Source organism: Gadus chalcogrammus, chromosome 17 (assembly GCF_026213295.1).
Source record: "Gadus chalcogrammus isolate NIFS_2021 chromosome 17, NIFS_Gcha_1.0, whole genome shotgun sequence".
Classification (NCBI taxonomy): Eukaryota; Metazoa; Chordata; class Actinopteri; order Gadiformes; family Gadidae; genus Gadus; species Gadus chalcogrammus.
The window spans coordinates 6,801,485-6,828,549 of NC_079428.1; the positions used below are offsets into that span (position 1 = coordinate 6,801,485).

The 27,065-nt window shown below is 50.9% G+C and overlaps 2 protein-coding genes across 2 annotated transcripts in view; both read right to left on the reverse strand.

Moving 5' to 3' along the window:
- The window catches only part of svep1 (sushi, von Willebrand factor type A, EGF and pentraxin domain containing 1), a 49,719-nt gene extending 23,678 nt beyond the window's left edge, over positions 1 to 26,041 (reverse strand). Inside the window, 27 exon segments of the mRNA XM_056575415.1 lie at positions 61 to 180; positions 1,418 to 1,591; positions 1,969 to 2,139; positions 2,738 to 2,867; positions 3,121 to 3,245; positions 3,577 to 3,752; positions 4,133 to 4,331; positions 4,624 to 4,781; positions 5,199 to 5,400; positions 5,732 to 5,845; positions 6,369 to 6,482; positions 6,565 to 6,661; positions 7,435 to 7,526; positions 8,366 to 8,527; positions 9,216 to 9,377; positions 9,688 to 9,849; positions 10,086 to 10,319; positions 10,835 to 11,038; positions 11,489 to 11,591; positions 11,677 to 11,798; positions 12,034 to 12,225; positions 12,716 to 12,847; positions 14,879 to 14,989; positions 17,057 to 17,186; positions 17,490 to 17,608; positions 20,077 to 20,271; positions 25,956 to 26,041. Of these exon segments, the coding sequence (XP_056431390.1) occupies positions 61 to 180; positions 1,418 to 1,591; positions 1,969 to 2,139; positions 2,738 to 2,867; positions 3,121 to 3,245; positions 3,577 to 3,752; positions 4,133 to 4,331; positions 4,624 to 4,781; positions 5,199 to 5,400; positions 5,732 to 5,845; positions 6,369 to 6,482; positions 6,565 to 6,661; positions 7,435 to 7,526; positions 8,366 to 8,527; positions 9,216 to 9,377; positions 9,688 to 9,849; positions 10,086 to 10,319; positions 10,835 to 11,038; positions 11,489 to 11,591; positions 11,677 to 11,798; positions 12,034 to 12,225; positions 12,716 to 12,847; positions 14,879 to 14,989; positions 17,057 to 17,186; positions 17,490 to 17,608; positions 20,077 to 20,257 (3,886 nt within the window). The 5' untranslated portion in view covers positions 20,258 to 20,271; positions 25,956 to 26,041.
- The window catches only part of LOC130370446 (sushi, von Willebrand factor type A, EGF and pentraxin domain-containing protein 1-like), a 27,674-nt gene continuing 23,113 nt past the window's right edge, over positions 22,505 to 27,065 (reverse strand). Inside the window, exons 5-6 of the mRNA XM_056576200.1 lie at positions 25,956 to 26,135; positions 22,505 to 22,728 (exon numbers count right to left, since the gene is read on the reverse strand). Coding sequence (XP_056432175.1) covers positions 22,505 to 22,728; positions 25,956 to 26,135 — 404 coding nt within the window. The remainder of the gene's footprint in view (positions 22,729 to 25,955; positions 26,136 to 27,065) is intronic.

Genomic DNA, 27,065 nt, shown 5'->3' on the forward strand with positions numbered 1-27,065 from the left:
GACAGGTGGATGGATGGACAGGTGGATGGATGGACAGGTTGAGGTTATGATGTGACGTACCCGTGCAGTTCTTGCCGTCGCCGCTGTAAGGGTGGATGCACCTGCACGCATACGAGCCGTCCGTGTTCTGACAACTGGCGTGTTTATCACAGTCCGAACCCAGAGCACACTCGTCAACGTCTACACACACACACACACACACACACACACACACACACACACACACACACACACACACACGATCAGTCAAACAGGGAAACATATCGCTTCTTAAGTCAAACAGCACAGTCATGATGGCATGACTGCACACTAGTAATTGGACACAGCCTGTCTGGTGGCATGATGTAGTTCACACAGGCGAACACAACCTCATATTGATTGCATTCATTGCCAGCCCTAGCCTATATGTGGGATCATATTTAATAAATAAAGTGAATTAACAGAACAAAAATATATGCATTAATCCCAATAACAAAAATATGTATTAATATTTATAAATATTTTTATTATAATTTTCTAAAAAAACAAAACATGAATGAACCAACACATGAATGGACCACCACATGATGAACTAACACATGAATGGACCACCACATGATGAACTAACACATGAATGGACCACCACATGATGAACTAACACAGTGGTTCTCAAACTTTTTTTCAGGGGACCCCCTTTTGGACTTGGGACTTTTTTCGCGACCCCCCGCCCCGCGCGACAGCACCCCCCCCCCCCCCCAACTTAGTGCATTGATGTTACTATGCATAATAGTAACATCCAGAGATAGAGATAGATCCAGAGATAGAATTATGGTCGTCGCTGAGGAAAGCTGAATCACTGAATTAATCACTGCGGGCCGATTATCAGACTGACGTTCGATGGCGGGACAAACCGACAAATATAGAATCAAAGGGTGGGGTTACAGGGGGTTCTTTTCAAAGGTGCAAAGTGGCTGTGCATTAAAAGCCTATTCTGACGCCAGTATTTTAATATAATGTTTCATATAATTATGTTGTTTTTTTTTTGTTGTTTTTTAATATGCAAACTGGCCCATCTCTCCGCGACCCCCCTGACGGTGCTCCGCGACCCCCCGGGGGGTCGCGACCCCCAGTTTGGGAACCGCTGAACTAACACATGAATGGACCACCACATGATGAACTAACACATGAATGGACCACCACATGATGAACTAACACATGAATGGACCACCACATGATGAACTAACACATGAATGGACCACCACATGATGAACTAACACATGAATGGACCACCACATGATGAACTAACACATGAATGGACCACCACATGAATGGACCACCACATGAATGGACCACCACATGAATGGACCACCACATGAATGGACCACCACATGAGGGACCAACCCATGACCCAGTCCAGGGCTGAGGGTAGTGTGCGTACCCAGGCAGGCGGGCAGGTTGGAGGCCCACTTCCCGCTGTTGGTGCACTGGCTGCGGGCGTCCCCCAGCAGGTAGAAGCCTGCGCTGCACTGGTACGCCACCGAGCCGCCCGCCAGGAAGTCAGTCCCCTGGAAGGAGCCGTGCTCCAGGGGCCGGGGGGGCCCGCACGACACGCCTGTGGTGGGGTTCAGGGGTCGGGGGAGGGTCATAGGTCACGGGAAAAATAAGTGGGGTGACGGAGTGGAGTCAACTGCACTAACTATTCTGTGTGTGTGTGTGTGTGTGTGCGTGCGTGCGTGCGTGCGCGCTCGCCTGCGTGTTTGTGTGTGTGTTTTTGTGTGTGCTTGCTTGCGTGTTTGTGTTTTTGTGTGTGCTTGCTTGCGTGTTTGTGTGCGAGTCTGCATGTGTGCGTACGAGTGTCTTTGTGTGGCTTAACCAGCACGTAAACAAAAGACAAGCACGTACTCAAGACAGTCAACAACAACCGCTCCCACTCATCAACAAAAGGAGCCCAACGGACAGGAGGGAAGGCGGGGAGGCCTCTGAACTCACGTTCACACCGGGGCAGCGGGTGGCTCCACTCCCCCTTGTTCTGACACTGCAGCACGGGCTCGCCCACCAGGTAGAAGCCGGGGTCGCAGGACAGCTGCACCTGGGCCCCCGGGCTCACCTCCACCGTGGAGGCCCTCAGGTGGGCCCCCGCACTCTCCAGCGGGGGGCAGTCTGGGTGAGAAGGGCGCGGCCGTGAGTCGGGAGCTGATCCGGCCTCTGATTGGTCGACGGCGACCGCCCAGAGACGCGCATTGAGTCAGTTCAGATATGGACGGCCATTGGTCTGTGACTTACAATGTCTTCTTCAAGAGTGAAGAGAAATCATGCATGTTGTCTATGAGTTCATCATCGAAGACACAAATAGATGAACAGGTTATTGAATAGTAAGTATAGGGTCGGCTTAGCTCAGGAGTTGTCTTGTAGCCGTTAGGTTGCTAGTTCGATCCCCGGCTCCTCCTAGCTGAGTGTTGATGCGTCCCTGAGCAAGACACTTAAACCTGACGAGCTGGCTGTCGCCTTGCATGTGTGTGTCAATGTGTGTATTAACCGATGTAAGTCGCTTTGGATAAAGCGTCTGCTAAATGCCCCTAATTGTAATTGTAGCGCAGTCGCTCAAACTGTGTTTTCTATATACTGATTATAAGATCCTCAGGTTGAATGTTTTCAAAAGGTCTGTTTTTTAATCGTTGTTTTTCTTCTCCAGATGCTGAGTAGTAATGGTAGGTCAAAGGTTAAAGGTCACGGTGTAATAGACTACATGTTCACTCACCGGCGCAGAAGATGCTGCCGGGGGTGGTCTTGACGCGGCCCATCTGACCGTTGAGGAAGTCGGGCCAGGCCAGGACGTTCCCCCGGTGGGTCACATGGGAGGCCGGGCAGCTGCTGGCCAGAACCTGGATCTACACACACACACACACACACACACACACACACACACACACACACACACACACACACACACACACACACACACACACACACACACACACACACACACACACACACACACAGACACACAGACACCTTCCCTTGTAATGGCCCTTGGGTAAAGTGTTTGATGGCTTCCTATTGGTCCATTGCTCAAATGTTTGTCTCCTTCCTATTGGCCCTTGGTTTGAGTGTTCGGGGCCGTCTTCCAGCAGCGCTGCCTACCTGCTGAGGGCTCAGGACCCGGTCCCAGATGTTGAGTTGGCTGAGGGAGCCCACAAACGACTCGACGGGGTTGAAGCCCTCCCCCCGGCTGTCCTGGTCCTGACCCAGCACCAGGGCCCCGCCACCTGCAGGTCAAAGGTCAAACCCATCCCATTACTGCTCTTTAACTTCACAGGGAGTAGCTTCTGTTGGAATACCGTTTACTACCAGTGTACTAATACCGTTACCATCCCCATTACCAAGTGCCATTTAAATACATTTAACCCTATTAAACGGTTTCTGCTGTCGGACACTGTGCTCAATTGATACACTGTCACAGCAACAGAGAAATGAAACAAGATTCCCAAATTTGACTTCATTCTCAACAACCCTTTTTCCGCAGACTGCTCCCTCCAGGCCGGGGTTGAGGGGGGGCAGAGCCAGCCTCTCGGCCCCGGCGGAGGAGGAGGGCCCTACCTGGGATGGAGGAGCCCACCGAGAGGCCCTTGCCGCCGTCGGACGGCTTGCCGTTGATGTAGACCCTCCAGTCGCCGTCCCAGCTGCGCCACGACACGCCCACGTGGTACCACTGGCCCGTGTTGACGGCCGGGCAGTCGGTGATCCGCTCCTTCCCGTTCACGTACAGCACCCAGCTGTGGGGGGGGGGCGAGAGGGTTAACGGACGGCTGGTCACATGACGACAGGAGCCGCTACAGCCACGTGAATGAAGGGGTGCGTGAGTGAATGAATGAGCCGTGTTTGGGAGTGACGGGAACGTGAAAACGTTCCCGTCGCTCCCAAACACGGCTCAATCATCAAGAATTTGAGAGTCTGGAGTCCATCGGAAAAAGCAACAGCTAATTAATAACTTTGTCGATTTTAAATAAGCCAAGATTTAAATGCATACAGATGTTTTAAAACGGTATTTAAAATCGGAAATGTGTGTTAGGAGCGGTCACGACCCCTCATACCCTCCACGGACCGCACTCTACTGTGTCTGAGGGCGTGCGTGTGTATGGTGACGCTGGCTGACCCGTTGTAGTCGATGAGCAGGAAGGCGTTGTCGCTGCCCTCCACGGCATAAGACACGGGCGTGCCGTAGTTGATGGTGTCCGACGACCTCATCCAGAAGGTGCACGTGATCTCCGTCAGCGTGGGCATCACGCCGTCCAGGATCACGTAGCCGTGGATACCGGACACCTCGAAGTCCAGGTTGAAGGCGGCGGACATCTCTGTGGCGTCGGGGACACAGATCGACAAATCCAATCGATAAATGATAAATGAAAGATCAATCTGAAGGTGACTCATCGTCTCTCAGAGACCCACACGTGTTTCAAGATTTCGCTTTTGGATCTATTTCCCGACTAATTCTCCAAATCAGAAATTTATCATACGAAGAAAAACACCTAAATACCACCCATTTCTCCCCATTGTTTCTCTTTAGTACAACATCCCCCCCCCCCCCCCCCAGCCCCGTCCCCCCTGGGTTGCCACAGCGACGCGTCCCCTGGTCCTAGAGAGTACCTGTCTCACACCTGGTTCCGTTGAACCCAGGGAGGCAGCGGCAGGTGAAGCTGCCCAGCCCGTCCAGGCAGCTGGCCCCGTTGATGCACGGGTTGGGGTCGCACTCGTCCACGTCCACCTCGCACAGACGCCCGTGGTAGCCCTCCACGCACTGGCACCTGCGCCCCGGTAGGTTAGATATGAGGAGCAAACAGGAAGAGGTCTTCAGTTGTACCAAAAGGACCAGAAGCACTGCATCATTGGTTTCTAGCTGTAATGTAATGTTATTGGATCAAACACTACTTTCAATCTTCAAAACCTCACAAAAAATAACCGTTTCCTTATTTGTTACCAACCCTTACCCTGACGCTTATTGGATGCCATTTATAAATAGCATTCAAAATTTAATAAAAAATGGTGATAGGTTTATCAAACTAATTAGAGTATCACAGTTTTAATCGTAAAATAGACGGTAATTTGAGAATAAAACAGAATTAAAAACCTGTCACCCAACTACATTTCCTCCAACGTTTTTATACCCACTCCGCCCCACCCACCAGTGTATAAAATAAACAAACGTATCATATCATTGTAACCTGAAGTCATTGACGGCGTCGTGACACGAGCCTCCGTTCAGGCAGGGGGCGCTGTGGCACTCGTCCACGTCCACCTCGCAGCGCTCCCCAGAGTAGCCCGTGGGGCACGTGCAGGAGAAGGCGGCGGCCAGGTCCTCGCAGACCCCGCCGTTCAGACACGGCGCCGACAAACACTCGTCCACCTCCAGCTCACAGCGAGGGCCTGAGGGGGGGGGGGCAGCTGAGACTTAACATGGAGCGGAGGTTGAACACACTCTGTACTTTCACCTTCGGATTTAGGCCTGCGTTGGGTCAAAAAGACCTTGAATAAATAAATAAAACAATATCTATATCTAACCTTAAACTGCTATTATAGATAATTAACAATTATAGATCGTCTTTACATATTCTTATGGGGTTTCGTGCCTTGGAAGACGGATTGAATGAGAGAACAAACACAGTGCATATATATCTCAAGGTAGCTCAGGTGTTCATCGTTATCCTAACGAGTGGACTGGACCCACACTCCAGGTGAGCCCTGCCTTTACCCTGACCTGTGTAGCCTCCGTCACAGCTGCAGGTGAACCCGTTGACCCGGTCCACGCACACGCCCTCGTTCAGACAGGGCGAGGAGACGCACTCGTTGACCTCCGCCTCGCACAGCGAGCCTGTCGACAGCGCGCACACGCACACGCACACACACACACACACACACACACACACACACACACACACACACACACACACCACGTTAGCTGGCGGGGAGGGCTGAGGTGAAGGTGTTTCAATATAGGCCCCCGCAACCTAATACAGCTCTGTGTGTGCAGTATGCAACTATGGACTGACTGACTGAAAAGGATAGAAAATGACCTTGGCCTGAATAATGTCAGTATATATTGTTTATTAAATCTTGTGGCTTCTTGATGTAATATATTCAGTTGAGTTTCACTGCAAAAACGTAGCATTTCAACAATGAACAATACCGTTCTTTTTTATAACCTTTTATCATCGTGATATTATTATTCATAATCCAACCAACCAACATCAAAGATAAGATCAGCCTTCAGTTTTTTTGTCTATTCAGTACTCCCGTAGTGCCACTTCCAAAGAGCGAAGACAAGAGAAGTCTTGGATGATTCTATTAATATGAATGATTTTATGAAGATATGAAAATGAATAATGCACACATACCTACGAATCCAAGCTTGCACTCACACAGGAAGTCCCCCATCCCGTCTTTGCACAGGCCCCCGTTCTGACACGGGGCCGAGTCGCATTCATCAATGTCACTCTCACACTTGGCCCCTAGGGGGAGACAAAGGACGTAAATAACCGGCACTTACAACTAGACCACAGAGGATGGGGAGGGTTGGGGGTCGCGGTGTACCTGTGAAGCCCGGCATACAGGTGCAGACGTAGCCGGCCCCCACCTCCTCACACGTCCCTTTGTTCTGACAGGGGTTCAGGAAGCACTCGTGGAACACCTGAGGGGGACATCCAATCAGATCGCAGCTACAAACATCCAGGTAAAAAAGATACCGTTCGCTCCAAACACTAGTTGATATGAAAATATATTTATATATATATTGCATTGCTGTGTATGTGCTGCAAAGTTAACGCTGTTTTGGCCCTTAAACCTTCATGGACTTGTCATATAAAGTTTTTCATTGAAGACAGTGTGGTTTTGACATACATACAGACAGACATACAAACAGACGTATACAGAGAGAAAGACAGATAGCCCGGCGTGTACGGACAGGCAGACAGACATAGCTCAGACAGACATACAGACAGACCAACAGACAGGCCTATGTAGGAAGACAGACAGACATGGCTCCAGACAAACATACAGACAGGTTCATGCAGACAGACGGACAGACAGGCGTGTACAGACAGAGGGGAGGACAGGCGTGCACAGACAGACAGACAGACATAGCCCCAGACAGACAGACAGACATAGCCCCGGACATAGCTCCAGACAGACATACAGACAGGTTGAATCAGACAGACGGACAGACAGGCGTGTACAGACAGAGGTCCAGACAGACATACAGACAGGTTGGTGCAGACAGACGGACAGACAGGCGTGGACAGACAGAGGTCCAGACAGACATACAGACAGGTTGAATCAGACATACGGACAGACAGGCGTGTACATACAGAGGTCCAGACAGACATACAGACAGGTTGAATCAGACAGACGGACAGACAGGCGTGGACAGACAGAGGTCCAGACAGAGGGGCGGGGCGTGCAGACCTGGCTGCTGGCCTGGTAGTCCTGGTTGCTGGGCACGGGTTCCGGTGCTGACGTCACGCTCTCCTCCTTGGGCAGGAAGCTGGAGCTGAAACCTACGGCGGGCGCGGGGGGGGGGGGGGTAGACGTTAGACGAAGGGAAGGGAAAAAGAAAATGGGAAGAGAGGGGGATACGTTTCCACTGGCGACTCGGGTCGCACGAGTTCGTGCTGAAAAGCCGCGTCGGCTTTTCCAGGTTCGTGTTCCCTTCCCCCCCCCACACCGCTGCCGCCGTGCGTTTCCCACGCCGTTCGTCATGAGGCCCGTTTTCTTTTTCCAGAAACCCCAGTAGCACAATTGGATTCTTATTAGATTTCATATTCACCCCCCCCCCCCCCCCCCCCCCCCCCACCCCTCTAACCCAGTGCAGTAATCCATTTTCCAATTGGTCTGAGCCGTCATAACAATCAGAAACCCCCGGTCGTCCAAGTCCGCCATAACCGCAGAATTTGGAAATAAGCGGAGCTATGTCTGAGAAAGGCTTTCAGCTGGGAAGGGGGGGGGGGGGGATTTTGATGAGGAGTCTTTGGTGGTTGATGTTATTAACGTCTTACTGGTTCTCTAATTTAATTTACCGTAGTTCAATCTGAGTGCAAAAAAACTGTGCAACTGAATCTTGGCGTCACAAGAGGCCTGGTAGCGCCACACAAACAACAACAGAACGGGTTACCTCGAGTTTTTCCCAGAGTTCCCCCACATGTTTTATACATTACCACCAGACTCATTACCATCTACAGACCCAGTCAGGAATGGGGAACCTCCAACACTAATAACAGAGTGGGGGGGCTGGGGGACTTTAAAGCTACTGGTCCCGCAGTGCTCCCAAGAGGAGTTAAGCCAACATGTTCTCGAAAAATCCCCTGCAGAAGCGCAGCGCTGACGGCTTGGCACTCACTGGAGCAGTGCTGTATGGCGGTCGCCCCGGTAACCGTGGTGGTGCCGTAGAAGGGGCAGGAGAGGCAGTAGGAGCGGCCGTGGTCGGGCTGGTAGTAGTCCCTGGGACAGGGGTAGCACGGCACCAGGCCCGTACGGGAGAAGCGGCCTGCCAGACAGGGAACTAGAGGAGGAGGAGGAGGAGCAGAGGGGAGGAGGAAGGAGGAGGAGGAGGAGGAGCAGAGGGGAGGAGGAAGGAGGAGGAGGAGGAGGAGGAGCAGAGGGGAGGAGGAAGGAGGAGGAGCAGAGGGGAGGAGGAAGGAGGAGAAGGAGGAGGAGGAGCAGAGGCGAGGAGGAGGAGGAGGAGGAGGAGGAGGAGGAGGAGGAGGAGGAAGAAGGAGGAGGAGGAGGAGGACGAGAGGAAGGGGAGACAAGGAAGAGGGATGGGGGGAAGAGAGGAGGAAGAGAGGGGGAGGGGGAGAGAGAGGGGAGGAAGGGGGAGGGAGCAGGAGGGGACAAGGAGGAGGGATGGGGGAAGAGAGGAGGAGGAAAGAGGCACAGAGAGAGGGGAGGAAGAAGGAGATGGGGGGAGCGGAAGGATGGGGGAAAGTAGGAGAGAAAAAGATTGGGGGAGAGGTGAGGAGCGTGGAGGATGAGAGAGGATAAAACCGGAGGGGAGGTTAGGGGGAAAGGAGAGAGGAGAAGAGAAGAGAGGAGGGATGGGGAGAGAGAGAGGGACGTGGAGAGGAGGAGAAACAAAAAACGTTAGACCGCTGTTTTAACATCTCCAAAAGCACCTGCAAACAAACAGACATCACACCGACACATCAACTCCACGTTCAGCGTGCAAATCACCGGGGGACCAGCCTCACCCCCGCACTCTGCCTGGTCCACGGCCCCCCGCGTCACGGTGGAGGTGCTGTCGGGGCACACCAGGCACTCCCTGGAGCCGAAGCCGGGCTGGTAGTGCCCCAGAGGGCAGGACTCACACGTCTCCAGCCCGTTCATGGAGCGGCTGCCGGGCTTACACTGGCCTGCAGCGCGCGCACACACACACACACACACACACACACACACACACACACACACACACACACACACACATCCTCATAAGTATCAACAAGTAAGAGGGGCATGGAAATCGTAGCATTGGGGACTGATGGATAGAAGGACCAAAGGATGTGTGTGTGTGTGTGTGTGTGTGTGTGTGTGTGTGTGTGTGTGTGTGTGTGTGTGTGTGTGTGTGTGTGTGTGTGTGTGTGTGTGTGTGTGTGTGTGTGTGTGTGTGTGTGTGTGTGCGTGCCTGCGTGCGTGCGTGCGTGTGTGAGTGTGTGTAGACCCCACCCTTGCACTCGGTGGCGCTGCGGGAGTGCAGGTAGGCGGTGGACGTGCCCTCTGGACAGGTCTTGCACTCCAGCTGGCCCTCCTGGTCCTGGAAGGAGCCCAGCCAGCAGCTCTCACACTCATGGTACTCCAGGGAGAAGTAGGTCCCCACCGGGCACTGGACTGCACACACACACACACACACACACACACACACACACACACACGCACGCATGCACGCACACACGGTTTAGATTTGTGTAGCCTCGACAACCGAAACTAGAAATAGGAAAAAGTTCCCTTCACCCTGAGGGTGAATGGGGCGGGATATGAATGAAAGAATCAATAAAAACCTAAACACAGCATAAGGATAGGATTAGGTTGAGGATCCTACACCCCCCCCCCCCCCCCCCGCTCACCACACATGCGGCCCTTGAGCACCGAGCCGGGCCGGCAGAACAGCGTGGCCCTCCGGCTGACCAGGGACTTGGGGTCGACCACGATCAACTCCCTCTCCAGGTTGAAGCTGGACAGCGGCTGGCGGGCCAGCGTGCGCCGCAGCCGATTGGTCAGCTGCTCCAGGGTGCGCATGAGCCTCCTCTGGTTGGCCGCCTCCACCGAGTCGTTCCTCGACTGGGGCAGGGGGATGCTCGCTGTGGGGAGAGAATGGGGGGGGGGGAACGGTTCGTTATCTCTCGTAGGTTATCTGTTGTGTCAGGTAGGCAGGCAGGGTATCCCCGGGGAGACCTGTGTGCAGTTGACCAAATAACTATCTTTTAGAAGATAGTCTTCTATTACCTGCTCGCTATTTTACCTCCAGGGCACTGGGAGGCGCTGTTTGGGAATTTAAATCACCAATAAATTAAAAAAATATTAAATCCATGTACCCCTGAACACCATGAAGGACGGCCTAATGGCAGTGGTTATCCCTTTGCACTTATTACGAGGAACAGCCGAGAAATTGTTATTGTATGGTTTGGCTTGTTGGTTCGATTAGGCCTGTGTAGTAAGTAATCAATAAGTAAACTAAAAACAACATTCTTTTTATTGTGAGGGAAGGGGTGGAAAGTGGAAAGATCCCCTTCTCTCAGGGAATGGGAGAGGGCCAGTCGATAGCTCAGAGGTCGGCGGAGGCATGAGCCCTGGTAGAATCCCCCCGGCCCCTCACCGGTGATGTTGAAGAAGATCTGGATCTTCTGGTCCCGGGTGGGCCTGCGGATCCGCCGGCCCTGTCTCTTGGTGCGGAGGCGGGCGGGGGCCCTCCTCTCCTGGGACCGGGGGGGACGGCTGTCCAAGGCGTAGCCCGAGTCAAAGTAGGTGTAGTCCGGGGAGCCCTGGGGGGCCGTGCCGGTGCCCCACCCCCCCGCCGGCCCTGAGAGAGCCAGGATGGACGGGAGGAGAGGGGGAGACGCCGGATGGGGGGAGGGAGGGAGGGAGGGAGGAGGGAAAGACACACCGAAGGGAGGCGAGAGGAGGGAGAGGGAGAGAGAGGGCAGAAGGGGGAGAGAAGGATAGGGAGAGGAGAGGGACAGAGGAGGGAGACACCAGGGGACAGGAGGGGGGAGGTAAGGGGGAGGGAGACACCATGGGGGAGAGACGGAGAGAGGAGACGGAAGGGGAAAGTAGGGGAAGGAGAAAAAGGTTAGCATGGGGTTGGGGATCATGTGAGGTGAATACAGAGTGGCGTATGCACACGCAGACAGACAGACAGAGGCTAAAACCTTGTGAAGACAATCGGTGTACATACAGACGGACAGACCCGTAAACGCAGGTACAGACAGCCAATGAGACAGAGCATGCGCATCGAGACGGACAGCGCTACCTATGGCGAATCCGTTGTCGTAGTCGTAGTTGTACTCCAGACACTGTCCCTGGGAGTTCACCTCCAGCTTACAAACGTCCTCGCTCTCACACAGGTTGGGGAGCTGTGGGACATCACACTTCAACACGGAGTATGTGGATGTGTGGCTGTGTGTGTGCGTGCTTATGTGTCCGTGCGTGCGTGCTCACCAGGACTTTGAGCTTGATGTTGAACTCCCCGGTGAAGGTCTTGAGCAGGTCCAGGTCGTCGCAGCGCGAGGCCTTGAACAGCATCTCAAAGGGCTTCAGGCCGTTGTTCGCCACGCGGTTCACTGGGGGAGGAAACAACAGCGCAGGGTTACAGTATTATCAGTGGGGAAGTAAGTGCACAAAGCCTCCTTGTTTCCTGGAGAGAGCTATGTTCAATACATTTCATAAATATCAATGTCAAACATTGAACATTGAACCATTATAAACTGATTGTAGAAATGGCAGATAAAAAATACAAAATGGCCGAAACCATCTGAACAGGTGGGAAACGGTTGGTTTGAAAGCAGACACACTCACGGGAGCAGTCGGGGCGATCCGAGGACGTGGCCGGCAGCCACACGCCGTCGTAGGCGCACGAGTAGCTGTGGACCGCGTCCTGGGCGAAGTTGTAGCCCTCCTTGCAGCGCAGCACGCAGTTCACCGCCTCCTCCTCCTCCACGCACACAAACTCCCCGTTGACGGGGACGTAGGGCTGGCTGCAGTCCGTCCCTGTGCACCACAGGAAACACGCCCCGGGAAAGATGGGTTGTTTTAGTTTGATTTAAATGATGAATGAGCAGGGACCATGGAGTAAACGAGCTAGCTAGCAGGTTAAAGGTGACATATTATACCATAGATATATATAGAACACTAGATGTCATACGGCGGCGTCTGGAACGTCATCAAAGGCGACCACCTAGTGTTCTATATATATCTATGTATTCTACAACCAGGTGTGAGTGTGGTTAGCCGTAACAAGCCATTTAGACAAATCGGCCTCTTCTGACATCACAAGTGGGCGTGTCCACCTAGATGTGTGACGGATAGACGAGCGACGTTGGTGGTAGACTGATCCATCTAGCACAGATCTAGGTGGACACGCCCACTTGTGATGTCAGAAGAGGCAGATTTTCAAAACAGCTTGTAACGGCCAATCCCACTCACACCTGGTGGTATGATATGGGACCTTTAAGGCGCTAGTCTTGAGGGGCGGCGGTACCTTGGACGGTGATGGTGAGGTCACATGTGCGGTTGTTACCCGCCGCGTCGGTGGCCGTGTAGCGCACCAGGGTTTCCCCCACGGGGAATAGTGACCCGGGGGTGTGGCTGCCCGTCACCACTATGCGACCACCTGGAGGAAGGGGGGGGGGGGGGGGGGGGGGGAGACAGCTCATGGATTGGTTTGCGAGCCATGGTAAGCACAGAAATATGTTGGAGCACACTACTTCCTATACAAACGGAATAGGTCATCTTATATAAAAAATAACTGAAAACTTAGCCCAGAGTAGACAGATTACAATACATGGATATAAAAAAAGTTGAAAGGCTAACTACAAAAGTCAGACACAGAATCAGAGCATACAAAGAATCAGACAAAAACAGTCAGGTAAAGTTTGTCAGCACGGTAACCACTGCAGCCACTTATAGGTCTGCTTAGAGATTAGGGGAATGCATTTCTTCAACTGTCCTGCTGGGGGCAGTGTTGTTGGCTAAATGGCAGATGACAGGCAAAAGGAGTCGTCTCTCTTTAATCATGGCGGTAATGATGTATCACTGTTGTTTCAGTGGGATCAGCTGACGGAGAATGGAAACGATGCGTCTAAACATCCCAGACAATAGAGAATGTGTGTGCAAGTGTGTGTGTCTTTGTGTGTGTGTGTGTGTGTCTGTGTGTTCCTGTTTGGCACGGACCCTAGAATTTTGCATAATAGCCCTTTATGAGAGCAGTGAGCGAAAGTGACACATAACGTAAGGCAGACAATAAACGAGAGTTAGGAACATAAAAAAAATGGCACACAGTGGAGGAAAAGAGCAAAATAAAAACAGAAAGTAACCGGCTGGTGCCTCGTGTGACGAGGAAGAGAAAGAAAAAAGGGCGTGCGACCTTTCATCTCAGTGCAGTCCCTGCCCTCGTTCTCCTCTTCCCTCCACCATTATAAACACATCCAGGAGCATGGGGCCTTTCCAACAGTGCTGACACACGTCTGGCCCCGCTGGAGCCTACTGTCTGCGTGTGTGTGTGTGTGTGTGTGTGTGTGTGTGTGTGTGTGTGTGTGTGTGTGTGTGTGTGTGTGTGTGTGTGTGTGTGTGTGTGTGTGTGTGTGTGTGTGTGTGTGTACGTGTGCTATAAATAGCCTGGGGCATCAGGGTGTAGGCCTGGAAAAACAAAACACTGACGTGGACGTTGCACGCAGCTGACGTGTTGTGGCCCCGGAGACCGCCCGCAAGACTCTGTTATTACACCCACTGTGTGTGTGTGTGTGTGTGTGTGTGTGTGTGTGTGTGTGTGTGTGTGTGTGTGTGTGTGTGTGTGTGTGTGTGTGTGTGTGTGTGTGTGTGTGTGTGTGTGTGTAATATTTGTAAACTCCGGTGCAACTACTGCATAAAGTCAGGTGAGAAAAAAAATTATGTTTCGGTAATTGCAATAGTTGTCAATATAACGGTATGTGTGTGTGTGTGTGTGTGTGTGTGTGTATGCACTGGCTGGTCTCCAACACCATAACTGCACCCTGTGACTGTTTCTGAAGTGTGCTTGTAAATGGTAAAATACATGTTATGTGTTTTTTTGTACTTCACTTTACAGCTTTAGTTTAGTTTCAGTAATGGTCTCAAGTCACAGCGAATTAAATCAATGGTATTATTTTCGTTTCCCATAATCATTTCGGGAAAACACAGCTTTTAAGTGTTTTTGCAATATATTCGATTCAATGCAAACCCAAGGAAAGTTTGGTCACAAGATTGCCAACATCGGTCAGAATAACACTCACAACAAATACAGTATCAAATATAGTACAATTTAAACAGAAGATTTTCACATAAAGCTAAAGCCAAGAAGAGCAGAGGAAGAGGAAGAGCTGAGGAAGAGGAAGGAAAAGAAGGCGGCATGGGAAGGCAAGAGTAAAGGAGATGAAAAGAGAGAAAAGGAAAGGAGAGAGGAGAGGAGAGGAGAGGAGAGTAGAGGAGAGGGAAGGAGAGGAGAGGGAAGGATAGGAGAGGAGAGGAGAGGAGAGGAGAGGAGAGGAGAGGAGAGGAGAGGAGAGGATAAGAGAGTACAGGTGGGAGAGGAGACTAGAGGAGAAGAGAGGCCAGGCGAGGACAGGAGAAGAGAGGAGAGGAAGATCTGATGTCTGGAAACACAGAGAGGTGGAGGGGGCAGACATACCTGAGTTGTCGGAAAACTGCGGCACCTCCCACCTCACCACCGCCGCCTCCGAGTCTGTGGCCTGGACCATGGGCGGGGACCTGCACCTGTCAATCACCGGGGGCTCCGTATCTAGGGAACCAGAGAGGGGGCGGGGGCGGGGGGGAGGGGGGCAGAGAGGGAGAGAAAGCGTCAGCCTGGGCATGACCGCCAGACATGATCAATCGAGACCATACAGGCCGAATTGCGAGGCGTAATGTTCATCGTCAGCGAGTCTAAGAACTGTGCACGCGGCCGACATAAACCCCCAAAGCATGCCGCCTCTCGACCTCCTGCTGCACCTCGTTGAAGAGGACTCCGGAAGAAAAGAGAAGAAGAATTGGGAAAAGACAGCGGTTGCGCAATCATGCCCGGATTTGAACTTGGAGTTTCGGGCCCAATCGGGCCCGTCGATGGCGTGTCAGAGGGGCACCGCGTGAACACATGCTACCGATAAAAGCCCCGGGGCCGTTCCGAGCGTGGCAGCAACATGTGGAACTGTTCATCGCTGCCACCCCCCCCCCACCCACCCCCAAACCGTGCGCTCCTTCCTCCACCCTGCCCTCCGCATGGCACGCGTTATCGGACGCATTAGCCAAAACCCTGAGTCGCTTTTTGGTGGAAACGCGAGTGGCTGTCTAGCGTCTGTCCACCGCCCGATCGACCGCAGGCGACTTGCGTTATTGGCCCGTGCACCCTGCGAGGGTAGTGGCCGAGTAGACGGTTGCGATGCCGTAGCGTTGGTGGGGGTCTGGGCGATTATCTGAGCTAGTACGGAAAAGCCCTGTGCTGCAGCTGCACCCCGACTGCACGAATGTTGTCGGAACAACTTAAGCCTCGAGTTCTCTCTCTTCTCTCTTCTCTCTCCCTCTCTCTGTGGTTATGTCTCTCTCTCTCCCTCTCTCTCTCTCCCTCTCTCTTCTCTCTCTCTCTCTGCGGTTATGTCTCTCTCTCTCCCTCTCTCTTCTCTCTCTCTCTCTAAGGCTACGTCCCTCTCTCTTGCGCTCGTTTTCGCTTCTCTATATTGCTAGCCTATGTCTCTCTCTCTCTTGCTCTCTCTTCTCTCTCTCTCTAAGGCTATTCTCTCTCTGTTTCTTCACCATCTCTCTCTCCCCTGCGCCGGAAGGCCTCTCGTATCCGACACACCTGGATCCACTGAGAGAAGGAGAGTCCACTGTGCGTGCATCTGTTTGCCGAGTGCCCCTGGCTCCCCGTGTGAGGGCCCCCCAATGGGAGAGGTGCTGTAGTATGACCAGACGTTTAGCTATCTTGGCCCCAAACACTACCCCAGCGAGAGGAAGACCAGTAACAGTACCAGACAGTAGTCGACGGTCTCAGCGGAGCGCAGAGGACGGGGCCATTAGCATCACCAGGTGAAACAACACAGAGGGGTCTATGTTTGTGTGTGTGGCGGTGAGTGTGTGTGGTGGCGCACACTTTGGTGCGGAATAATTGTTGATTTTGGAATTTAAATTCAAATTCCTTCTTGTGTTTGCTTAATTTTTGTTTCGGGGAGCCGTGATGGACTATGACACTACATAATGTACCCAATTTTCATTTTAAATCCAATTCTCCCCGTGTTTGACCCTGCTAAATCAATTCAAGATGCCTTCCTGGCAGAACAGAATGAAAACAAAAGGCCCAAAGCCTCACTCTCACTGTGCCGTGTTTGTGTGAGTACGGGCATGCGTGTGCGTGTGTGTGTGTGTGTGTGTGTGTGTGTGTGTGTGTGTGTGTGTGTGTGCACACATGGAGTTTGCAACATTTGGGGTAGGGAACATCTAGTTATGCCCGAGGAACCCAATGATGCTGATCTCACTGCTAAGCACAACACAGCAGGCAGCTGGCGATATAAATCTAATCTACCTTCTTATTGGAATAAGGAGCTGGGGGAGAAGATAAGCCAGGCGATGTTCTGGACATTTCCCCCGTCTCTATCTTTCTCTCGGTCTCTCTATTCTGTTCATCAAATTCAAATGACCGACATCCTGGTAAACTGAAAGGAGGTGCGTGTGTGTGTGGGTGTTTGTGGGTGGGCTCACTCACTCACTCATTCACCCACCGTGGGTGAGTGAGTGTTTTTGTGAGTGTGCGTGCGTGTGTGTGTTTGTGCGAGCACGTGTGTGTGCATGTGTGTTTGAGTGTGTGTGTAGTGCGTACCGACGACCGTGACGGTGAAGGAACAGTTGGCCTGGTTGCCGGCGCGGTCGGTGGCGATGTAGGTGATGGTCTCCGTGCCGACGGGGAAGAACTGCGGAGGGGTGTAGATGGGCTTCACCTGCACCATCACCTGGGAGAGAGGGAGGGAGAGAGAGAGAGAGAGAGAGAGAGAGAGAGAGAGAGAGGAGAGAGAGAGAGAGAGTGAGAGAGTGAGAGAGTGAGAGAGAGAGAATATTTCTGGGGATAAACTTTGGCAAGTGTGACATGGCTTTGCTCAATTTATGAAATCCCCCACCCCTCAATCCATCCATACATCTATCTATACATCCATCCATAATTTTTGTTTAATCCATACATCCATTTATTTATCCTTTCATCCATCTCTTTATCCATCAGCCCCCCCCCCCCCAATCTCATCCTGACGACCTCTGACCTCTAGCCCCGAGTTGTCCGTGGCGTTGGGAGCGTTCCAGCTGACACTAGCCGTGATGCGCCGCTCGTCCGTGGCCGCCTCCACGTTCTCCGGACACTGCAACTTCGGGGGCTGGGAGTCTGGGTGCATCCCATAATAGAAATATCAATAATAATCACACAATCATAATCACTGCATTTCAATACCACGTTCACACAAACACACACAAGCACTGCATATCAATCTCCATTCACTCACTGGCCGCAGCCAGCACTCTGTTTTCTCCTTAAATGGTGAGCTGTGCTGTCATCTGACCTCTGACCTACCTAATTACATCCTGCATTAGACACTCATTATGGGTCATTATGAATTTGGAGAAAGTGCACTTAAGTCCACTCCGCACCAAGCTACAAGAAGTCATAACCTCTCCCTCCCTCTCTCTCTCTCTCTTGCTCGCTCTCTCTGTGGACATTACCGCACATTGAGTGTGGCTCATCGGTGAGAGATCAAAGGTCACAGGAGTTATCTGGACGGCTGGAGATGGAAAACCCTGACCCCAAACACTCGCTGTCTCAGGCAGCGCTGGGGATTCCTCTTGGGTCAATAACCGGCTCACATAACAGGTCTGAGTGACGTCAGCTATCGGTGGATACAGAGAGCAGCTGTCTGCTCCCCATGTATGAAACCTGCACTATTTCCGTTTTTATACTGATGCATTTATAGCGCTATCAATCTTAGACAACGGTGACTAGAGCAGACCAGAATAAAACGATTAAGAGAGAATAAATTGGCCGGACTCGCGTTTTATTCTCGAAGGACCTTTGCAGTTCAGTAAATAGTCGCAGTAAAATATTTACATTTTTATCTCCAGTCGGTAGATAGTTGTTTATGGTTTTCATATTTGTTTTATACATGCAATGTTTGATTGATTGATTGGTTGTTTGATGGATATATTTTTGAACGATTGATTGATTTATTTGTTTTTTGATGGATAGATTGTTTGAATGATTCGTTGTGTGATCGTCTGTTTGATTGACGGATTGAGTGATAGATAGATAGATTGGAAGGTTTAAAAAACAAACATTATATATGCTTACACATAAGGATAGATCTCTCTCTCCTATCTATGCTCCTTGATGAATGTAGTACACATCAATGAGTGTTGTACACTGAACAAGTAAATAGTATATCTCATCCAACATCTTTCAAACATTTAATCTGTTTAAATCCAGTTTTAAAGACGACAAGTGTGTGCGTGTGCGTTTTTTCTGAGCAGGGGAGTAGGTTGGTGGTGGGGGGGGGGGGGGGGGAGGGAATAGCTGTCTGAGAGGGTCATCACCATTGGAACATGGAGAGGGACTGCGCCATCTTCTTATTTTGATTGTTGAAGAGTTTCCTTCGGTTCACGCATGCTTGTTTTGTCGATTTCCTACTGTGCTCATCATATTTGTCTGGATTATCTGGCTCTTCTTAACGTAACTCGTAACTCTAGGTCACGGCCTGTTATTTCTCACACTCAGTAAACTCTCTCTCTTGCTCTCTCTATCCCTCTCTTGGGTTTCTCTCTGTTAGCTCACTCTCTATATGTTCCACTTTCTCCCTTTATAATCGCAGACACAAAGCAGTCCAGATTGTCCATAAAAAAAATAATAAACATTGTAAAAGTGGAACACCAAACGGATGACTCATGCTACTTTTTCATTTGTCCTCCCCCTAGTCTCTCCGTCTCTGCCTCCCCTCTTCTCTCTCTTCAATTCCCCACTTTTTTTAATTTTTATGACACCTCCTGTCTCCATAGAAACCATTCGCCGGCTCATTAGCCACCATTTCCTCATTACCCCCGGCAGAGGAGGAGGAAGACGAAGAGGAGATGAAGGCGGAGAGAGTGCGGCGAGAGAGAGAGAGTTTGCTGGCCACCTGTTCCGAAGTGCCAGCCCCACCCCCATCGTCCACCACCACCCTTCCCTCCGGGTCTGTGCACAGACCCCGCGATGTTCAGACATGGTTTGAGTTAGACAAACCCAAAGAAAGAGACCGCCGACACAAGAATCAAGTTAGCCCCTTTCCCACAGTCCCCGAGCGGGGGGGGGAAGGAGAGGGAGGTAGGGAGGGGCATGGAAAGAAAGGTCCACGTCCAAAATGTCTCCGTCTCAGAGTCATCTCACTGTATCTCTCTGTCTCTGCTCTGTCTCTCCAACCCCATGCTTTTTCCACTTCCAGCTCTCCTGGCTTTTATTGTTCTGTTTTATTTGTCTGGCTACTCACAGACACAGGGAAACCTGCGGCGCATGGCGTGCAGACATGCGCATGGCGTGCACACATGCGCTTACCGGGGAACATTTCAGGTGTTGAGAATCCAACACAGAGGAGGAAGGGATTATTATTATCCTTGTTAAAATGTCCTCAAAAGGAGCGTTCGTTCTACTGACTGTGACAGGGGACACAGTTGACCACTGAAACCAATCTTAAGGAGGCCTAATGGTTCGGACTAGTGCGAGTCGTTCAGTGATCGGGGGTCAAAGCTTTAAAAAAACACACACACACACACACACACACACACACACACACACACACACACACACACATCTATACACACGGACACACATACCTGCGCAGGTGACGCTTTGGACATTAGCGCTCCAGTCACCGGTGCTCAGACACACCGCCCGCCTCCCGCCCTGGATGCGGTAACCTTGGCGACAGGTGGCTACGCAGATGGCGCCCTGGGCCATTGACCTCTTCCCACAGGCAGGGGGCGACAGCACGACGTTCCTCGGGACCACCATCATCGGACAACGCACTTCTGGAGGGAAGAAGACTAGACGAGGTGAGTTTTATTCAGTAGTCATTTATACACTCATTTATACACTAATTTACACTATTTATCTAAATAAATCTGGAACTTATATAATTTATCTCTTTAGGTTGATAAATGAATATGCCAAAAAGTCAGGTATAGTTTTAACATTACTATAGCATCATCTTAGCTTGACCCTATACAAGCTCAGCATGTTTGTCCTTGTAAGTGCCGAGAGTTGGAGAAAGGGGCCCTTATCTAAAGCAAAAGCATTTGGGTGAACCTCAGCAATGTCTTTATGCCATTGTGCGTGTTATAAAACTGCTTGAAGTGGACACGAATCAGACTGCGTGGCAACGAGAATCAAATAAAACGAAACAGCCGAAAGAAAGGCGCGGTCGCCGAACGCTTCTAAAACAAGAAGCCGCTTCTCCTTTTAAAGTAGGACTTTCCTCAAACACATGGCGTCATGCTCCTCTCAAAACCACTCTCTACCTCCCTCACTATCGTCAAATGTCCCCATCCTCCATCCATCAGAAGAGCATGAGGTCAGACCTGTTCACTGTTAATGTTGGGGAGTTAGGCACAACCCAGCAGGTCAACAAGGTCAAGGTGGAACCCCCCAAAGACGCCAAAGACCTTCCAAGAGCGAGGGGCTCCCCTGGTTAGGTTAAGTAGGGTTTAAATGTGGTGACTCTGCAGACATACCGGTGTGCTAGGAACAGCAAACAGACAATTAGGAAATCGGAGGTGAAACTACCAATTTTCTGCAGGAATGTAATGTGGAAGCTGTGTGTGAAGGATGTGTGTGTATCGGTGTCTGTGTGTCGGTGTGTGTGTGTGTGTGTCTTCTCTGCAACAGGCAACAAAGCCTAGATGATGCGTTTATTGGCCCACTACAAGTAAACGATATAAACGAAGCAAGATGTTGCTGAAGATGAAGGAGAATTGAAGGACAAAATAAGAGTGAGAAAGAGAGAGAGAAAGAGAGGCAGAGCAAGAGGAAGCGAGAGAGAGAAGAGAGAGAACGGGAGAGAGAGAAAGCGTCAGGAAGAGAGAGCGAGAGAGAGAAAGGGAGAGCGCAGAGAGAGGGAGGCCAGAGCTTGAAGGACAGGACAGGCTTGATCCACGAGGACTGAGTCACTGCAGGGCAGAGAACAGAAGCAGGAGATCTGCGGCGGAGCAACTTGAACAACTTGGACTTTGGTTCTGATATAATTGACCCATGGCGCTTCTCTGTGGCCAGTCTGAGTCTACAGAAATATTTTCACCCAACTAGCAGTTTTAAGAAGTGTGTGGGCATTCCCAAAATATGGGTTGCGTCGTAGTAACTGTAGTGTGTGTGTGTGTGTGTGTGTGTGTGTGTGTGTGTGTGTGTCTGTGTGTGTTTGAGTGTGTGTTTGTGCACGCATGTGTGTGCTCAAGGGTACTTATTAGTTTAAAAATGTTGCTCAAACTACTATGTTCTGTTCTTACTCGGCTCCTACAAAACATTATGCTGAGGGCCAATGTCCTGAAGACACGTTTTACAGAAATACTCTTAAAGTTTTCAGGTAAATAGCTTTTCTTTTACAGCCCCTGGCTGGTAGCTCCTGATATATCATCTACGCCCACTAGACAGACATTTATTAGCAGACGCTAAACAGATAGCAGGCCTGTTTGTGTGTGTGTGTGTGTGTGTGTGTGTGTGTGTGTGTGTGTGTGTGTGTGTGTGTGTGTGTGTGTGTGTGTGTGTGTGTGTGTGTGTGTGTGTGTGTGTGTGTGTGTGTGTGTGTGTGTGTGAGAATGATTGCAAAAGTAGACTTTCCTGGTGCCCATTTCCCAGGATGTATTAGAAACAGTAACGTTTTATAAAATCAAGGACTACATTTAAGTTCACAGCTAGAAATGGTTAAGTCGATGCAAAAAATGCAGGTATTTGTTTAAAGATGGCCGCTTCGGCTAACTTGTTCAAATTCAGGGTAATGCAGGGTAATGATCTATCAGGAGGAAAGCACTGCATCATGGTAAATAATCCCCAGGTCTGCGTCGTTGCATGCAACCATTGGACAGAGCGTGGCTATTTGTGTATGTGTGTGTGTGTGTGTGTGTGTGTGTGTGTGTGTGTGTGTGTGTGTGTGTGTGTGTGTGTGTGTATGTGTGTGTGTGTGTGTGTGTGTGTGTGTGTGTGTGTGTGTGTGTGTGTGTGTGTGGTGTGTAGGTCAGGTGGAGAGTGTGTGTGGGGGGGGGGGTGGGGGGTCTATGTAGTCCTTGAAGGCTTACCCACACACCGAGGTTGGGGTCCGCTCCACAGGGAGTCGGCCAGGCAGGTGAGCCGGCTGTCCCCCTCCAGACGGTAGCCCCGCTCGCACCCCGCCGTGCACTCCGCCCTGTAGGGGGCGCCACCGCCGACACCGCCACCTCCTTCCTCGGTGCACCTCATGTGGCCATGCTGCGGCCGGCTGAGCGGGGGGCAGGAGCGCACTGGAGGTCCGAGAAGAATCCCCCAAAAAAAGGACGAAGAAGAAAAGAAAAGTTTGCGACGTCACAAATATCAGATTTTGCGTCTAATGAGCAGAAGTCGTAGATGGGGGGAAGATGTAGGGTATACATGTTGTACATGTCAGGGGGGAGTCGAGGCTTTATGGTTGTTGAGTTTGTTCAGGGGAGAGGGTCGTGTTTTGTCCTTTTAATTGCAGGATGAGGGTTAGGGTGAGTTTAATTTCCGGTGGATTGTGTGTCATATTGCCTCGGAGACCACTAAATGAGGGCAGCGGAGTACAAGTTCGTCTATTATTTCACTTGTGCTGTAGAAAAAAATAAATTATACGGAATTTAGTATTTACAGATTTAACCGAAAGATAAACTAAGAGCGAAAACAAACGACGGAAATTAATTCCTCAGAAATCGCACAAAACAATACTTCTGAACAGTAAAAGATCCAATGTTCTTCTCTCTCTGCTGTTTTTCAGTGAGTGTAAAAGGATAGATGTTTCAAGTTACGCCAAAAAGGTGTGGGGTATTTTAAGGGCACAAAGAACATATCAGTCCAACAAATGCATGTTTTACCAATGACAAACAACCTTCAAAGTAATAGCGGTCTGGTTCAACCTGTTGGTTGAACCAGGTCGACCATATGGTCCAAACCTGCCTCTGTAATGAGGTCAAAGGCAGATGGTCCGAAAGGCAGATTGGAACAGACAGGAAAATAAACTAAAACCCAAAACACCTGTAAGAACAGCATTAGCATGAGAAAATCAACTGCAGAGCGAGGCCAACATGTTCACATCAAAGCTACCTGCTGGGGCGTTTGTTCTGCTCTAACTGGAGTGCCAGATGAGCGGAGCTTCCTACAGTTTCGTTGCCGCAGGAGGCCAATCAATAAGATACGAGACAGGGAGGTGTAATAAACGCCAAACATTTCATACGAAACGGCTACTGGCCCACACTTTAGTTAATCCTTGGGGATTAAACCCATGACCTTGTACCAAATTTTGGGATCCGGCCCCGAACTGAAACAAATGACTGCGTCGTGAAAGATGTCCACACCCTTTTTTCATTTTTTATCATCGGTCTAGAAAACGCAATAACATCGAATTTGAAATACTCAATCAGACACAGGGCATAATAAATCATATGCATGGAATGTGGCCGGCATAGCACTTTTAGGACTCCCTAATAACTCTCTCTTAAAACACTGAATGTATATGACTGTATATACGTTCTTGGTGTGAGAGTGTGTATGTGTGTGTGTGTGGGGGGGGGGGGGGGGGGTCTGTCTGTTCCTCATTACACCAGGGGTCTGGGAAGGCGGCGTGGAGGATATAATTTCTCATCTCGCCACCCCTGGACAGACACACACACACACACATACGCACATACACACACACGCACACACACACACACACACACACACACACGCCCTTACGAATCCCCCAGAGCTTGACGCAAGCTGGGAGGTCCCATTATTCACTGACAAGTCTCACTGTATGCGGGAAACTATAGATACACACACACACCCGCACAAACGCGCACGCGCGAGTGCACGTGCACACACGCATACACATACACAGTAAGGTATGCAACCACAGTTATGCACTGTAAAGTCTTACTGTCTGGGTATCTATGTAACTCAAGGTTTTGCAAGAACATGGCTGGGAATTGGGATTTTGTTGTATTCGTTGAGGCTCTTCTGGGTTCACTTTTACTTTTTACAACTTTCCCTTCTCACTGCACTGTAGCTTTTGATATTGGTTTGTTTAACCTTCTCTCTATCTCTCTCACATCATGACCCTGCATTCAAAACTCCATGAATCCTATAGGAACAAGCCTTCCCTCACTGTCTCTCTCTCTCTTTTTTCCTGACGACTCTCTCTACCGCTCTCTCTCTTCCCAATCCCTCTCTTCCTATTGTCCCGCAAACCTTTCTCTCCCTTGACCCCAATCTTCCCAATTCTTCTTTTCCAATACCTCGCTCTCTCTCTCCCTCTTCCTCTCTTCCTATACTTCTCTCTCTCCCTCTTCCCCTCTTCCTATACCTTTCTCTCTCCCTCTTCCTCTCTTCCTATACTTCTCTCTCTCCCTCTTCCCCTCTTCCTATACCTCCCTCTTCCTCTCGTCCCATACCCCTCTCTCTCTCCCCTCTTCCTCCTTTCCTATACCTCTCTCTCTCTCCCTCTTCCTCCCTTTCAATACCTCTCTCTCTCCCTCTTCCTCTCTTCCTATACCTCTCTCTCTCTTCCTCTCGTCCCATACCTCTCTCTCCCTCTTCCTCTTGTCCCATACCTCTCTCTCTTCCTCTCGTCCATACCCCCTCTCTCTCTCTCTCTTCCTCTCGTCCCATACCACTCTCTCTCTCCCTCTTCCTCTCTTCCTATACCCCTCTTCCTCTTCCTCTCTCTTCCCTCATGGCTCTGTGTCTCTCTCTATCGGTCTCTCTGTCTCTCCAGAGAGGGGGAGGAACAAGGGAGCCTCGGCAGAAGCGGAAGAGCCTCCTCCCGATGACCTCAGCGCACCGCCACCGCACGCGACGCGCAGACATGTGGCCGGCCGCCGTCACCTCCGGTGTTTGTTGTTTCCCCCCCCCCCCCACCCACCTTCTTGTTTTACAAGCCGTCTTAGCAACCGTACCCGAGAGAGGGTAACACGCGCTACCTCCCCTCTGTGCTGACGGAGCCCATTAGTGCGGATGCAAGCGTTTATTAGGACTCGGCCACATCAAGGGCTGGCAAATAGTAGCGGAACACTTCTATAGCCGCCTCGTGGATTTGATGACTATTGACTAACAATGGACGGGTGTGTGTGTGGGTTGGGGGGGGGTTGTTTATGTGTGTTTGTGTGTGTCTGTGTGTGTCTTTGTGGAGTGGGGGGGGGGGTTAAGTGTGCGTGTGTTTGTCTGTGAGATTGTGCGTGTGTGTTTGTGTGTGTTTGAGGGTGTTAAGTTCATGGGTGTGTGTGTGTGTGTGTGGGTGTGTGTGTGTGTGTGTGTGTGTGTGTTTGTGTTATCTGTGTGTGTCTGTGTGTGTATGTGTGCGGATCACATTGGCACATTAAAAGTCCAGCTGAAAAGGGATCTAAAAAAGAGGCATCAAGAACCTCTACCGTGGAACCCTCTCTACCCCTAACTAATGCCCTGCACCCCCTAATCCCCCCCACCCCGGTCTCGGCCTTCCTCCATCACCAGTGCATCCCCCTCTCCCCCCCCGCCTCACCCCTGCAGCTGGGCGTGGTCCCGGACCAGGCACCGTCCGCCTGGCACAGCCGGATGCCCGTGCCCTGGAGGTCGAAGCCGGGCAGACACTTGACGCCGCAGGCCGCGTCGTGGCGGTTGTTGCACGCGTTCTGGATGAAGAAGCCGTTGGCCGGGGGGGACAGCTTAGGACAATGCACCACTGGAGGAGGAGGAGGAGGAGGAGGAGGAGGAGGAAGAGGAGGAGGAGGAGGAAGAGAAGGAGGAGAGGATGAGGAGAGTTTAGAACAGAAGAGAAGAGGTAGAAGGGGAAAAGAACGAAGGAAGCAGGAGAGGAGAGGAGAGGAGGATGAGGGAGTGAGAAGGAGAGGAGAGGAATAGCAGAGAAGGTTGAAGAGATGGAGGAGGAGGAGGAGGAGGAGGGAGAGGAGATGGAGGAGGGAGAGGAGATGGAGGAGGGAAGAGAATATGAGGCGAGAGCAGATTAAAGCATTTTGGATAGATAGATGCAGACATGAACCATCCTTTGGCTCAATGACACACAGACAATCAGAGCCAAAAGGGCTTTGTAGAGATGATGTTAGCTTCTGCTGCTGCTGTCTCCGTTTGGAACATGCTGTACACTTTCTCTTTCCTGACTCAAAAGCACAAAATGTTGTGACTCAAGCACTCAATTATTAGCTGTGTGTGTGTGTGTGTGTGTGTGTGTGTGTGTGTGTGTGTGTGTGTGTGTGTGTGTGTGTGTGTGTGTGTGTGTGTGTGTGTGTGTGTGTGTGTGTGTGTGTGTGTGTGTGTGTGTGTGTGTGTGTGACAACAACAGAACCAACTCAATTATTGTTGGCTGAACTCTTCAGCATCTCCAGTTCATGTTTCGCGGAAGAGGAGGGAGTGTGAGATTACTGGAAGAAGAATAAACTTCCATTGAATCACATAACTGTTAATAAATATAGTAAATATAGACACACTAACTTCCTAGCGAATTAACTAGCTCCCTTAGAATAATGATCCAACTAGGTCACTCATTACTAAATGTGTGCATGCTGTTTCTCCTTCCATCTGTCCGGCCATTCATCCATCCATCCACATCATCCACTCATTCACCTACCTCATCCATCAATCCACCTCATACATC